The 16,238-nt window shown below is 45.8% G+C and overlaps 1 protein-coding gene across 1 annotated transcript in view; it reads left to right on the top strand.

The window, feature by feature from the left end:
- Window positions 1-16,238, top strand: part of DOP1B (DOP1 leucine zipper like protein B) — a 123,671-nt gene that overhangs the window by 46,024 nt on the left and 61,409 nt on the right. Inside the window, exons 9-13 of the mRNA XM_068973230.1 lie at window positions 3,597-3,717; window positions 5,642-5,761; window positions 11,041-11,143; window positions 12,331-12,522; window positions 15,132-15,789. Of these exons, the coding sequence (XP_068829331.1) occupies window positions 3,597-3,717; window positions 5,642-5,761; window positions 11,041-11,143; window positions 12,331-12,522; window positions 15,132-15,789 (1,194 nt within the window). The remainder of the gene's footprint in view (window positions 1-3,596; window positions 3,718-5,641; window positions 5,762-11,040; window positions 11,144-12,330; window positions 12,523-15,131; window positions 15,790-16,238) is intronic.

Genomic DNA, 16,238 nt, shown 5'->3' on the forward strand with positions numbered 1-16,238 from the left:
GGGTCCCGTCTATTGCGGAGAGCAGCAGAGAGATGGTTAAATCATCTGTATAGGGCAGTTCCTCCAGGTCTCTGCCTTTGGCCAGTTACCTGATTTCCCACACCCGACGAGCCTGAGGACCCTCCCCAATGTGTGTGTGTGCAGCTTTTTCCCAAAATGGATTCCAGCCCAAAGGCCAACGGGGGGGGGGGGAGGCTTAGCATTACCTATTATGGGATGGTGCCCCTCCTCTTTTGACCCCCCAAGGAGCCTTCCTCTGCTGTGTCTCCCTTGCCCCAAGGAGGGGAAATACGTGAACTTGTGATCCTTTACGCAAATGGAGTTCAGCCCCCCTGTCCCTGCCCATGGCTGTATCTTAAAACAGGAAGGAAGCCTGGCTCTTTACCCTGTTTCTGTTATTCCTGTTTTGAAGTGCAAACAGGAGGCTGATGGTAAATATCCAGCCTCCAGTCCACCTGCCTCCTTTCCTCAAGAAACGTAAACAGGAGTCTGGTTGTAAACGCCCCACCTAGAGCCCATCTGTCTCAGGCCTCAGGTTAAACTAGACTCTGGGTCCGGAAGGCTCCCCCTTTAAACACTGTGGTTCTCTGGGCGTCGAAGAGGAAAATGGCCTTTTCTCTCCCTTGCTTTAAAAAAGATAAGAAACTGCTCCAGTGTCCATTCACCCTGAGAAATCAGCACCTCACGCCTTGAACAGCGTCACCAGCCAGGAAAGCCCTTCTGCCCCGGATTCAGTCTCGATGGCGTCCTCTGAGCCATCTGCTCAGGGTGGCCTGCTGCTCGGGCGCTGTTTGCAGAGAACAGGAGCGGAGAGTGTTAGCGAAGTTCCTCTCCGTCAGGCGTCAGGACGGGGACCTTTCCTTAGTGCTTTCAGAGACAGGCGTGAGGCATCTGTGCAGCCGGGGAGGCGCTAACGTCTAGACAAACAAAAGGAAACGTAGGCTTCTGGTCAAGTTAGAAGGGAGACTGCGGTCCCAATGTGTCCTACCTGTTGTTAATAATAACAGTGACATTGAGGGGCAGTCATTTTGTGCTTCATTAATATTTGTTGTCGTTCAGTCACTCAGTCGTGGCTCTTTGTGACCCCATGAACTGAAGCACGCCAGGCTTCCTTGTCCTTCACTATCTCCAGGAGCTTGCTCAAACTCATGTCCATCGAGTCAGTGATGCCGTCCAACCGTCTCATCTTCTGTCAACCCCTTCTCCCCCTGCCTTCAATCTTTCCCTGCACCAGGGTCTTTTCCAGTGAGTTGCTCTTTGTATCAGGTGGCTGAAGTATTAGAGCTTCAACATCAGTCCTTCCAATGAATATTCAGGGTTGATCTCCTTTAGGATGAACTGGTTGGATCTCCTTGCAGTCCAAGGGACTCTCAAGAGTCTTTTCCAACACCACGGTTCAAAAGCATCAATTCTTCAGCGTTCAGCCTTTATGGTCCAGCTCTCATATCCATACATCCCTGGTGGCTCAGACAGTAAAGAATCTGCCTGCAGTGCAGAAGACCCACGTTTGACCCCTCAGTCTGGAAGATCCCCTGGAGAAGGGAATGGCTACCCACTCCAGTGTTGTTGCCTGAAGAATTCCATGGACAGAGGAGCCTGGCAGGCTACAGACCAACTCAAAGAGTTGGACGTGACTGAGCGACTAACACACACATCATTGATATACATCCATGCATACATCATACCTCCAAAAACCCTGAGTAACTTTTCTGACTACACATATTCTGCAGATGGAGACTAGAGTAGAAAAAGTCTGAGTCATTTTCCAGGGCCCACCCAGGAGCTGGGACTGAAACTCTGGAGTCTGTCTGACTGCAGAACCTGACCTCTGTTTGTCAGAACGTTTCTCCTTACTTGATGACCCTCGGATGGCCCATCCCCAACATGTTAACTCCTGTAACACAGATGAACTTGGGTGCATGACAGGCGCAGCTCTGGTTGCTCCTGATCAAACTGAAAGCACAAGGCTTGTGTGTCTCCAGGCTCCGGCCTTGGGGATGGGTGTTTTATGTCAAGGCCTTGACCTGGGTCAAGTGAGTGTTGAACTAACTAGGGCTCCAGGTTGTATTTTCTGGAATGGGATGAATGATGGGCTTCTGCCCCATCACAGAAGTCGAATTTGTCTCTCTCATAATTTAGTTTCCCATTGAAAGGCACACGTGAAGGGCAAAGGGGCGGGTTGATACTGTCGACTGGAAGGCCTGAGACGGTCAGTCTTGCCTGTGCTTTGTCTCCCAGGCATTAGCCAGTTCCTCATTTCTCCTTGAATGTCAACCACTTTCCTTCACTAGGAAAAACCATTTGGGTTGGGAAGATCCTCTGGAGTAGGAAGTGGCAACCCACTCCAGTATTCGTGCCTGTAAAATTCCATGATCAGAGGAACCTGGCAGGCTCCAGTCCAGGGGGTCACAAAGACCCAACAAGACTGAACACACACACACAGTTTTACGCTGTAGATAAAATACAACCTGGGGCTTATTGTGAAAAGGGGGCCTTTGCCTTTGGAAGCGTAAGAGATTAGATTATTTGCTTATGCTTTGTTGACAGAGCTTCTGTTTTCTCTGCCTCATGCTGTGTTCATTCCTCTGATTACTAGGGTGGGAAGCCATGCCCTTCCATGAGGCCTGCTGGTTGGTGCTCGAGGAGCAGAAATGTCCAATTGCTTCCCACCTGCCTGTCTGGCAGGTCCAGTTCTCTCGTGCCATCTTAAGCTTTTCTGGGTTGTTTATTTCTCTTGTGTCATTCTAGCTCATCATTAAAAGTATTCAGAATAGGAAATTGCCCTACTCTGTTGGGGTTTATGTAGAGGGACTGCTTCTGGCTGGGCAGTTTCTGTACTCTTAATGTTCATCCCCTGCCTCCACCTGGGAGAATCCACCTAGGCTAGTTACTCAGCCTCAGTTGCCTCATCCATAATCAGGACCGCATACCTCATTACATACCTGGTTCTTTGGCTGTTGTAGGATTAAATAAGTTAATAGTTACAGAATTCTCAGAGTAGTGGCCAGCACATAGTAAGCCCTACAAAAATGTTCCCTTGGACACCAAGATCAAACCAGTCAATCCTAAGGGAAATCAACCCTGAATATTCATTGGAACATCTGATGCTGAAGCTCCAATACTTTGGCCACCTGACGCGAAGCGGTGACTCATTGGAAAAGACCCCGATGCTGGGAAGGATTGAGGGCAGGAGGAGAAGGGGACGATAGAGGATGAGATGGTTGTTTGGCATCAGTGACTCAGTGGACATGAGTTTGAGTAAATTCCGGAAGATAGTGAAGGACAGGGTAGCCTGGTGTGCTGTAGTCCATGGGGTCACAAAGAGTTGGACATGATTGAGTGACTGAACAACAACAAAAATGGTGAGTGTCTTCATGGATGTTATTCCCCCAAGTAAAGTTGTGATTTTCACAACCAAAGTTAAGTTTCTATACATTTAAGACTATACAGATTATCTATGTTTATGGAGTTACTCATGATATGTTTTACACATTTGTCATTTGTTGATTTAAAAATGGATTTTTAAAAAATATTGATATTTTATTTCTTATTTACTCATTCATTCATTTGTTTGGCCATTTTCTTTTTAATTGCAGGGCCTCAAGTCGTTGAGAATTTGTTTCTTGAAGTCATCCGGGCATTTTATTCTTACTGCAGAGATGCTCTTGGCTCTGATCTTAAACTTAGCTACACTCAGAGTGGAAATTCGGTGATAAGGTAGGGGTGTGGCTTTCAAATTCACTCTTCCTCCCTCCCTAATGCTGCATTTTTTTCTGTTTGCCATCCATTGTGATGTGCTCGGAGGTGTAGCTGGTCAAGCCACTCCTTAAGATAACTTTTGCTCGTAAATCAGTCAACCTGAATCAACTTTCCCCTGTTGAATGCTGAGAAGGTTACAGGGAGTTTGATCTTATCTCTGCCCCAGCCTGGGAAGTACAGATTGTGTTTTTGACAGAGTGTGAAAAGTTGTTCAACAAAGGTAGCTGGGTCTAGTGTACAAGTGTGAGTTACCGGGAGGAGGTGGGGTCAGGAAGTGGGGCCGGTGGGTGTGAGTCTTCAGGAGACAAGTCAGAGGGCAAGGAGGGGCCCCAGGGGCTCATGCTCTAGGACTCAAAGGCTCAGCGGGTGGGGTTTGGGAGATGGCAGACAAGGCAATAACTTACACAGTGTGTGGTTATCCATCAGCCCTGTGTTTTGTTCTGTTTTTGTTCTTTTCAAGGTAGGGTGCGTGCTAAGTCGCTTCAGCTGTGTCCGACTAATCACCCCTATAGACTGCAGCCTGCCAGGCTCCTCTGTCCCTAGGGTTCTTCAGGCAAGAATACTGGAGTTAGTGGTCGAGTCCTTCTCCAGGGGATCTTCCTGACCCAGGAATTGAACCCCTGTCTCCTGCCTCTTCCTTTTCCCTTTATTCTTAATGTAATTTCCTTTTTCCTGACTTGGCATTGGTCTACTGAAAATTTAGGACTTCCCAGGTGGCTCAGTGGTAAAGAACCTGCCTGCCAATGCAGGTGATGCAGGTTCAGTCTCTGAGTGGGGAGGTGCCCTGGAGGAGGGCACGATGACCCACTCCAGTATTCTTGCCCGGAGAATCCCAGGGATAGAGGAACCTGGTGGCCTACAGTCCATGGGATTGCGAAGAGTCAGACATGACTGAATGCACACACACACACAAGTACTGAAAATTGAAATCTATTAGATTTTTCTGGTTATTAACTGTAAGTATACCAAGAGTCTTTCGTGTTTGTTTTTTTCCTCACAGAATAAGAGTAGTTTACTGTTTTCCTGAATATGAAAGTAATACATGTTCATGGTAGAATGTACCAATATCTGAAAGTATCGAGAAAAAAAAGATACCATCCATAATCCCACCACCCTTCTGAGAAAACCATAAAACATTCCAGACTTTCAATGCATTAGTATACAGCTGCCTATCTTTTGTTTTTAAGCTGAAGTTACAGTAACTGTTCAGTTGCCTGTTTATTTTTTTTTTAGTGCAAGTTATGACTGGCTCTACAGTCTTCTCCTATGGAGGATAATGGTTGCCTTAGAGTCCTTAGTAAGGAGCTGTCACTTACTTAAGAAATCCTGACTAATCGATCAATCTCTGAATGACTTTTGGGTGGTTTCTACTTTTTCAGTGTTTTATAATGATGTTCTCATAATTCCCTTATGTGTACATCTTTGTGTGCTTGTACAAGGATTTCTATACCGTACGTCCCTAGAATAAATGCCCTGAGTTACAGAAGATGTGCGTTTAAATGTTAGCCAAATTTCTCTCCTAAATGGCTGTACTATGTTATTTTACCAATAGAGTATGTAATTACCAATAGTTGGACTTAATCTGGTTTCCATATCACATTCTTTTCTCAGTAGCTCTTAAGCTTACTTCTGAGGGAATGGATCAATATATATACTATCTAGGGTGGCACGTGCTTGCTCTTCCCTATATAAGAACAGTAATATTTTATCTATGACCAAGTTTGTCAGCCTCTCTAGAAATAAGTCATAAAAGATTGAAACAGGTTTATTCACATACTGCACCCCAGGTGAATGAATGGTACAATGAATTTGTGTTTTTCAGACATGGTATTCCTGTAACACAGGATTTTTCATAGATATAAGTATCCCTCTTCTTTTACAGTGCAATAAAAGAAAACAGAAACGCCTCTGAGATTGTTAAAACAGTGAATTTGCTGATCACGTCCCTGAGCTCAGACTTCGTCTGGGATTACATGACAAGGTGTTTTGAGGACTGTTTCAGGTAAGGCTCCAGTTCAGGCTTTATAAACATGTGGGAAGGAATTGAGGCTGTCATGGTTTTTTATAGCTGCTCACTCTGGTCAGGTTATACTCAGTGGCTAACACTGGGATGATCTCTGCTGAGTACATGATTGGATTCACAAACTCAGAATTAAGAACGTTGCCATTGAGAGGGTTCACACAATGCTGATGCTTCTTCAGTTCAGTTCAGTCGCTCAGTTGTGTCCGACTCTTTGCGACCCCATGAATTGCAGCACGCCAGGCCTCCCTGTCCATCACCAACTCCCGGAGTTCACTCAGACTCATGTCCATCGAGTCGGTGATGCCATCCAGCCATCTCATTCTCTGTCATCCCCTTCTCCTCCTGCCCCCAATCCCTCCCAGCATCAGAGTCTTTTCCAGTGAGTCAACTCTTCACATGAGGTGGCCAAAGTACTGGAGTTTCAGCTTTAGCATCATTCCTTCCAAAGAAATCCCAGGCCTGATCTCCTTCAGAATGGACTGGTTGGATCTCCTTGCAGTCCAAGGGACTCTCAAGAGTCTTCTCCAACACCACAGTTCAAACGCATCAATTCTTCGGTGCTCAGCCTTTTTCACAGTCCAACTGTCACATCCATACATGACCACAGGAGAAACCATAGCCTTGACTAGACGGACCTTAGTCGGCAAAGTCATGTCTCTGCTTTTGAATATGCTATTTAGGTTGGTCATAGCTTTTCTTCCAAGGAGTAAGTGTCTTTTAATTTCATGGCTGCAGTCACCATCTCCAGTGATTTTGGAGCCCCCAAAAATAAAGTCTGACACTGTTTCCACTGTTTCCCCATCTATTTCCCATGAAGTGATGGGACCAGATGCCATGATCTTCGTTTTCTGAATGTTGAGCTTTAAGCCAACTTTTTCACTCTCTTCTTTCACTTTCGTCAAGAGGCTTTTTAGTTCCTCTTCACTTTCTACCATAAGGGTGGTGTCATCTGCATATCTGAGGTTATTGATATTTCTCCTGGCATCTTGATTCCAGCTTGTGTTTCTTCCAGTCCAGCGTTTCTCATGATGCTTCCTTATTAAAGTCAAACTTTAGAAACACACCCATGCATTTTATAGTTGGCATCAATCTAGTCAGGTTTCTTCCCACTATGCCCTTAGAGCCCTGATCTATTCAACAAGCTTGGTTTTGTGGCCCAGGGACTAGAGAGAGAGTATTTTTCAAATCATCAGTCATCTTAAATTCTTACTGAAATCAGTGTATAACGGGTTCAGATGAAAGCATTTATGTTCTGAGCTTCTGTAATCAGCTTTCCCGTCACTTTCAATCTGGTGGATTGCACCGACTCCAAACTGTAGGGTGGTAGCCAGCTTGGGACTGCAGGCTTCCCTGCAGGGCCCTTTCCCAGGAGATTTTCCCCATAAAGGAGGATGGGTGTAATCTCTCAGATCCAGTTCTGTCCTGTGATTCATGCTATAAAACTTAATTCCTGTCACCTCCTTTGGAGCATTCTGCACTATCACACTGTCTTCAGTACCTGTAACGTTTGTCTCAGGCTGTCCCTACCACATACCCCCAGTAGAAGAAGGCACATCCATCAGGTAAGAGAGCCAGAGATCAGAAATGTGATGGATCCTGTGTGACAGCACAGCAGATCAGTAGCAGCTGAGACTGGAGCCAGGCCTGCCTGCCTGACGTCCCAGCTGTTCCTGCTGTGTCCTCTGCCGCCTCTGGTGCCAGACCCAGCAGGCACTCCAATCTGCGATGAATAAATTACTTGTAATTGGATCCACGGGTGATAGCAAGGCCATGCTATACTGAGACCGGAATGTGTTTTGGTCAGCTTAGTTCCATTTCAGAGTTACGAGGAACACTTTCTTTAAAAAAGTGAATTAACTGTGAAACATTTCAGGTGCAGGAAAAGATGGGAAATAATGTGAGACACACGTGAACCCATTGCTAAAATTGTGGACAGTATTTGACCTTCGGTTTTCATATCTTTTTTTTTTTTAAGGAATAAAACGTTACCACTCAGAGCCAACCCCTTACCTTCCCAGTGGCTTCCCTTCTTTCATCCCAGCTTTAATCACTGTCCTGAAGTTCATGTTTGTCCCAGTGATGTCTGAAATCCCTTGCATTCCTATACACTAATAATGAGGAAATAGAGAAATTAAGGAAACAATTCCATTCACCATTGCAACGAAAAGAATCAAATACTTAGAAATATATCTACCTAAAGAAACTAAAGACCTATATATAGAAAACTATAAAATACTGGTAAAAGAAATCAGAGAACACTAATAGATGAAGAAATATACCGTGTTCATGGATCGGAAGAATCAATATAGTGAAAATGAGTATACTACCCAAAGCAATCTATAGATTCAATGCAATCCCTATTAAGCTACCCACAGTATTTTTCACAGAGCTAGAACAAATAATTTCACAATTTGTATGGAAATACAAAAAACCTTGAATAGCCAAAGTGATCTTGAGAAAGAAGAATGGAACTGGAGGAATCAACCTGCCTGACTTCAGGCTCTACTACAAAGCCACAGCCATCAAGACAGTATGGTACTGGCACAAAGACAGACATATAGATCAGTGGAACAAAATAGAAAGCCCAGAGATAAATCCACACACCTATGGACACCTTATCTTTGACAAAGGAGGCAAGAATATACAATGGATTAAAGACAATCTCTTCAACAAGTGGTGCTGGGAAAACTGGTCAACCACTTGTAAAAGAATGAAACTAGAACACTTTCTAACACCATACACAAAAATAAACTCAAAATAGATTAAAGATCTAAACGTAAGACCAGAAACTATAAAACTCATAGAGGAGAACATAGGCAAAACACTCTCTGACATAAATCACAGCAGGATCCTCTATGATACACCTCCCAGAATATTGGAAATAAAAGCAAAAATAAACAAATGGGACCTAATTAAAATTAAAAGCTTCTGCACAACAAAGGAAACTATAAGCAAGGTGAAAAGACAGCCTTCAGAATGGAAGAACATAATAGCAAATGAAGCAACTGACAAAGGATATACAAAATATATCTCAAAAGGATATCTCAAAAATATACAAGCAACTCCTGCAGCTCAATTCCAGAAAAATAAACGACCCAATCAAAAATGGTCCAAAGAACTAAACAGACATTTCTCCAAAGAAGACATACAGATGGCTAACGAACACACGAAAAGATGCTCAACATCACTCATTATCAGAAAAATGCAAATCAAAACCACAATGAGGTACCATTTCACACCAGTCAGAATGGCTGTGATCCAAAAGTCTACAAGCAATAAATGCTGGAGAGGGTGTGGAGAAAAAGGAACCCTCTTACACTGTTGGTGGGAATGTTAACTAGTACAGCCACTATGGAGATTCCTTAAAAAACTGGAAATAGAACTGCCTTATGACCCAGCAATCCCACTGCTGGGCATACACACCGAGGAAACCAGAATTGAAAGAGACACATGTACCCCAATGTTCATCGCAGCACTGTTTATAATAGCCAGGACATGGAAGCAACCTAGATGTCCATCAGCAGATGAATGGATAAGAAAGCTGTGGTACACATACACAATGGAGTATTACTCAGCCATTAAAAAGAATACATTTGAATCAGTTCTAATGAGGTGGATGAAACTGGAGCTGATTATACAGAGTGAAGTAAGCCAGAAAGAAAAACACCAATACAGTATACTAATGCATATATATGGAATTTAGAAAGATGGTAACGATAACCCTGTATGCGAGACAGCAGAAGAGACACAGATTTATTGAACAGTCTTTTGGACTCTGTGGGAGAGGGAGAGGGTGGGATGATTTGGGAGAATGGCATTGAAACATGTATATCATATATGAAACGAATCACCAGTCCAGGTTCAATGCATGATACAGGATGCTTGGGGCTGGTGCACTGGGATGACCCAGAGGGATGGTACGGGGAGAGAGGTGGGAGGGGTTTCAGGATGGGGAACACGTGTACACCCGTGGCGGATTCATGTTGATGTATGGCAAAACCAATACAATACTGTAAAGTAAAAAAAAAAAAAAAAGTAATGGTACATATTAAAAAATTTTTAAAAGAAGCAGACCTAAAAAAAATAAAACGTTACCACCCAGACAGAGCTAACCCCTTACCTTCCCAGCGGCTTCCCTTCTTTCATCCCAGCTTTAATCACTGTCTTGAAGTTCATGTTTGTCCCAGTGATGTCTATGCTTTTATAACAAATATAAAAAGTATCCAGTATAAAAACAGCTATCCAGAAACAATACAGTCTGTTTTGCCTCTTCAAGTTTTACATCAGTGGTATCAAATAGCATATAACTTTTCACCCATGTGTGTTTGGTTGGGAGGTGGGGGTCAAAGCCCTCTGGAGATTTATCTGTATGGTAACATACACACCTAGTCCGTTCACCTTGGGTGCAGTCAACCAGTGTGTGAATAAACCAGTTTCAGTCTTTTCATCACTGCAGGTAGTACCCTGGTGACTGCACTGATCCTGTCTCTTTATATGCAGACATGGGGGGTCTCTTTAGGCACCTAGGAGCAGAACCTCCTGGATGTAGTAAATGCAGTTCTTCTACTTCTTGCCCAGATGTACACTGAGATACCTAAGCGATCATTTACAGTGAAGAAAGTTAAGTCGAACTGTACTGTGATAGCAGGATCAATCCAAAATTTCTGTTTTGAGAACCAGTATATTGACTTTTTAACGTAGGTATCCAGTTGCCTACTTATTGAAAAGGAAGTGTTGAGTTTGAGAATAAGATAAGCAGCTACCGGTAGAGTTACCCAGTGGAGTAGCAGTTCCCTCTGGGAGCTGAGGGATTCTAAGCTCATGAGGATGATAGAGGGGTGGGAGTGGGCGGGGGAGCTATCTCCGGTTGCTCCCACAGCAGGTCGAACAGCTGTCCTGCATTCTGGAGCCAGGCTCCTTCCCTGGGAACATGCCTTTGGTCTGGGGCTGGGGACCTGAAATTGTTGCTGTTGACAGTTTCAGATCAGCCGGGTATGGAATCCCATGGGTGTATGGACCACCCTCAGGTGCTATGATAAGGTTCAGGTCAGAGTCAACCTGTTTCGGAGATAATTAGATTCAAGACTTACTGACACTTCTCTGTGTTAGATCGTTTTGGGCATCAAGGCTGAATTATTAGAACTACAGAAGCTGTCTTTCACTGTGGTTGAAATAGAATAAATTACTTTATTGGAAATCATAGGAATTGCTTGACAATATTACAAGAGAGTTGTTTTTCTTTCCTGTGGTTCATGCAGACCCGTGAAGCAGAGTCCCTCTGTTGGGAGAATCATCGGCCCTCCCCCGACGGTCTCAGAGCTCTGCACCCTCCTCGTGTTCCTTCTGGACGTGATCCCCCTGGTAGGTTCTTTGCTCTGCAGAGGTGACTCTGTGCTGGCTGTCGTCTGCATTCTTATTAGTGGTGTTAGCCTTTTTCTAAACCTCATCTTACCGACAGGCTTCCCTTGTGTAGCTCAGTCAGTAAAGAATCTACCTGCAATGCAGGAGATCTGGGTTCGATCCCTGGGTCAGAAAGATCCCCTGGAGAAGGGTATGGCAACTTACTCCAGTATTCTTGCCTGGAGAATCCCCATGGACAGAGGAACCTGGTGGGCTACAGTCCCTGGGGTCACAAAGAGTCACACACGACTTAGTGACTAAACCACCACCCCCGCCACCATCTTACTGAAGAGGTGGTTGTACATAGACACCACTTAATGTTTGTTTCAGCGTGGAAGATGTAGCTGAATGTGATCTCATTTCTTTTAGGCCCTTGTGATATCAGGAGTTATAACACTTCAGCCAGTGGTAAGTGGGCTGAGCTGAAGTTATGGAGACCAGATAAGGAGCTGGGTGGCATCCTTGGACAGCAGTTATTTAGGAATGAATATCGTGATATATAGATAGATAGAATGAAAGTCGCTCAGTCACGTCTGACTCTTTGCAACCCCATGGACTGTAGCCTGCCAGGCTCCTGTGTGTGTGGGATTCTCCAGGCAAGAATGCTGGAATGGGTAGCCTTTCCCTTCTCCAGGAGATCTTCCCAACTCGGATGGAACCCAGGTCTCCCGCATTGCAGGTGGATTCTTAACCAGCTGAGCCACCAGAGAAGGAATGTTATTTCTTTTTTAAAAAATTTTTAAAAGAAAATTTTGGTCCCGCTGCCCTGGCACCTTGATTCTCTGACCAGAGATCAAACCCTCACCCCCTGCATTTGGAAGCATGGAGTTTTAACCACTGGACCCCCAGGGAGGTCCCAGAAAGTAAATGTATTTCCTAAAAGTTATATCCTTGGCTAATTTTCTCCAAGGAAACAAATTCCCTTAATAGAGAAATGAATGTGGCAGTCATTATCTGCTAGAAAGACGGAAGCCACCTGAAAAGAGAGAAAAAATGTCCACGGACGTATTAGATCAAGAAGAAACACTTTTGTTTTCCGACTTGGAAACAAACATGGAACAAACTTAGGCTCAAAAAACACTTGCGTTTTCCAAGGCACCGCTTTCTGCTGATCACACACGAGTTAAACCCACATCTGTGTTTCACAGGAACTTTACTCAGAGGTGCAAACCCAGTACCTCCCACAGGTGCTTGGCTGCCTGCTGCAGCCTCTGGCCGAGGAGATGGAGATGCTGAGCTTATCCGAACTCACGCACGCCCTGAGGACCTGTTTCAAAGTGCTCAGCAAGGTCCAAATGCCGCCTTCCTACCTGGACACAGAGCCCACAAGTGGGAGCTTGGTATGTGCTGGGAGGAGCCGACATGGCTTTTCGGGCTAACAGGCCCTTGGGCCTCCCTGGATAGGAGTAAAGACTGGAAGACGTATCGGTAATGTCCAAAGCAGGCTTCTAAGACCCTCATATGCTTTGTGAAAGCTTGTTGTGTTGAAGTAACCCCGTTTGTTTCACCCTCTGCCCTGCTGTGTTTCTGCTGAAGCCCACCGCTAAGCTAATGGTTACACACAGCTCACCATCTTGACCTTTCTATGTGTATGTTTGTATATGAGGAATTTTGCCTTTTTTTTTTTTTTTTAAGTACAAGTGAGATAGTAGTCCCTGGGGCTACAGTAAGGTGACAGAATAGCAGAAAGTTCCCATCTCCCAGGTCTGGAAGCCAGATGTCTGAGGCTAAGTTGTTAGCAGAGTGGTTCCTTGTAGGCTGTGAGGGAGTGTCTGTTCCGTGCATTGCCTCTGTCTTCTAGTGTTCCTGGCGTTCTTGACATGTAGACCCGCTGCCCCAATCTCAGCCTCCCCCTTCCCATATCTTCCCCGTGTGCATGTCTGTGTGTGTCCAGATTTCACCTTTTTATAAGGACACCCATCACACTGGATTAGGACCCACCCTAATGACCTCATTTCACTTGATCATCTGCAAGGACCCTAATTCCAAATAAGATCACAGTCACAAATACTGGTGTTGGCGGGGCTTCAGCATTTTTTTTTTTTTTAGGGAACATAATTCAACCCATAACAGATATTATTTCTCTGATTTGCTTTGGTTTTCATCCAAACACTACTTGGAGAGCATCTGTATCTGTGTACAGACAGAGGTATCTTGCTGGTTTCTCATTTGTGCATGAGAATATATGGTATGGCTTTACAGTTTATTCAACTACTCCCCTATTGAGGGTTTGTTTGTTTGTTTTTCCCAGTTATTTCTAGTTTTTAACTGCTACGGTGCCGCTGTCAACATCTTCATACAACCTGCTCTCAAGGCTGCCAGTGTCTCTGAGGAATCAGTTCCTAGAAATGGGAATCAAGCCCATTTCTTAATGTGAAGAGATGCTGCCAAATTGTCCTCCAAAAAGACTATAACAATACGGTTCCACGAGCAGCTTGAGGCCCATGGTCTTTGAATTATTTTTTAATTTTCTGCTTTGTTTAGGGATTTGAAAGTCCTGCCCTTGAGATCCATTCAGTGCAGTGGCAGACAGGAACAGGCTAAAAATGGGAACCCTTCCTGAAAGAAGGGTGGCTTCCTTGGTGGCTCAGAGGGTAAAGCATCTGCCTGCAATGCTGGAGACCCGGGTTTGATCCCTGGGTTGGGAAGATCCCCTGGAGAAGGAAATGGCAACCCACTCCAGTACTCTTGCCTGGAAAATTCCATGGATGGAGGAGCCTGGCAGGCTACAGTCAATGGGGTCGAAAAGAGTTGGACACGACTGAGTGACTTCACCTTATTCCTTTTCCTGAAAGGAGAGCCTTGCATGTTGGTTAGTGCTGGGAGGCAGGTAGGCTGCCCACGGGGCTTGAAGCTCAGTTTGCAGACTAGTTACCAGTTCTTCCTTCACTCTCAAAGCTAGTTTTTTTTTTCCCCCCTTAGCTGTTAAAACTCTTGGAAAAAATCTTCAAAAGGATGTAAGCTATAAAGTATAAGCATGTGTTGTGTACAAATATAAATAACAATGTTTCCAAATATTTGCATAATACTGTCTCATTCTTCCCCAGAGAGTGGGTCAGGTGCTGAAAAGATTTCAGTTTAATGTAATATTCCCTGAGTAACAGTATATAAGAAGTTGATTCATTGAAGTGTCATCCTGAAAAAGCCACAGAATGTACTATACATGTTTGTGTGTATGTGAGTCATGTATGTGGTTAATAGTTGGTTCTTGTTGTCTCCTCTTATTTCATTCCTTTATGCCTGTATTTTGTGCTCAACCCAATTTCCTCATTCATATTCTTAAATGTCAGAAACTTTTTTTTTCATTTCATTTTGCTTTCTTAAAATTTGGCTATTTCACGTTAAAGTATTGTGCTCAGTTGCTCAGTCGTGTCTGACTCTTTGTGACCCCATGGACTGTTTGTGACCCACCAGGCTCCTCTGCCCACGGAATTCTCCAGGCATCGATACTGGAGTGGGGTGCCGTTTTCTCCTCCGGGGGATCTTCCCCACCCAAGGATGGAACCCGCGTCTCCTGCACTGGCAGGCAGACTCTTGACTACTAACGCCCCCTGGGAAGCCCATCCTGGAGGAGAGCCGATGAACGATGTTGTGATAGTTTCTGGTGCACAGCAGAGTGACTCAGCTGTGCGTACACGTGCATCCTTTCTCCGCCAGCTCCCCTCCCTCCCGTCCAGGCTGCCACGCAACACTGAGCAGCGTTCCCCGTACTATAGAGTAGGTCCCTGCTGGCAGAAACTGTTCTTAAATGACCTTTCTGGATTCCGAATGGTCTAAATAAATAGTAAGAGGGCTCTCTCATGATACACGTGGAGATCCTCTTGGCGTAGAAAACTGTGGTCTCGAAAAACAGGGAGGATGCATTCATAGCCTGATTCGCTTGATGTTTGAACCCCTCGGTCTTACAAGATCCACGATACAAGCTTCCTTTTTTTTTTTTTTTTTCCAGAGTCCAGTCAGAGGTGAAAACACTGAAGTGATTTCCGACACAGACGCCATGCCCGCTGGCGACGAAGACGCCCCATTTCCCCCGCTGAAATCGGAAGACAGTGGAATCGGGCTGAGCGCCTCGTCGCCGGAGCTCTCGGAGCACTTGCGGGTGCCCCGGGTTTCCCCGGACAAAGATGACGTCTGGAAGAAGGGCGGGAGCATGCAGAGGACGTTCCTTTGCATCCAGGAGCTGATTGCCAACTTCGCCCACAAGAACATTTTCGGGGAACAGCTGACGGCGTCCGGGGAAGACACCAAGTCGGCGGAGGAGCCCGCGGGTCCGCGGGATGAGGGCGGGAAGGGCTCGTGGGATGCCCGGCCCCTGGGCGGCGTGCCCCAGTTCAAGCAGATGCTCTCCGACCTCTTCACAGCCCGAGGGTCCCCCTTCAAGGCCAGGAGCGTGGAGCCGCCCTCACCCCCTCCCCGCAGCCCCAGCCGCAAGAAGGACGAGGGGTGGGCCGTGGACCAGGTGGTCCTCAACCTCCGGGGCTCCCGGGAGGGCGTCCGGGAGGCCTTCGCCGCCGCCTGCCACCTGCTGCTGGACTGCGCCACCTTCCCCGTGTACCTGTCCGAGGAGGAGACGGAGCAGCTCTGTGAGGTCCTCTTCCAGCCTCCAGGTGAGGGACTCCCTGGGCGTGTGCCGCGAGGAGGAGCCTTGGGCCCCTGAGGGTTATAGACGAGTTAAGACTCCACAGCGACGGAAAGGGCGCTGTCTGCCCACCCCATTTTCCTTCCTTGTTTCATAGTTGCCGTGTACAGTTTGGGTTTGTCTTCACCAGACGGGAACCTAACCTCCCTTTGTATCTTTACAATTCCCTTTTTTTTTTGGCTGTACCCCCTGGCATGTGGGATCTTCCCTGTATGTAGCTCAGACAGTAAAGAATCTGCCTCCAATGCAGAAAACCCAGGTTTGATCCTTGAGTCGGAACGGTCCTCTGGAGAAGGGAATGGCAATCCACTCCAGTAGTCTTGCCCGGAGAATCCCCACGGACAGAGGAGCCTGGTGGTCACAGTCCATGGGGTCGCAAAGAGTTGGACACATCTGAGCGACTAACACTTCGCTACA

The sequence above is a fragment of the Capricornis sumatraensis genome, chromosome 1 (assembly GCF_032405125.1).
Source record: "Capricornis sumatraensis isolate serow.1 chromosome 1, serow.2, whole genome shotgun sequence".
NCBI classification, from domain to species: domain Eukaryota; kingdom Metazoa; phylum Chordata; class Mammalia; order Artiodactyla; family Bovidae; genus Capricornis; species Capricornis sumatraensis.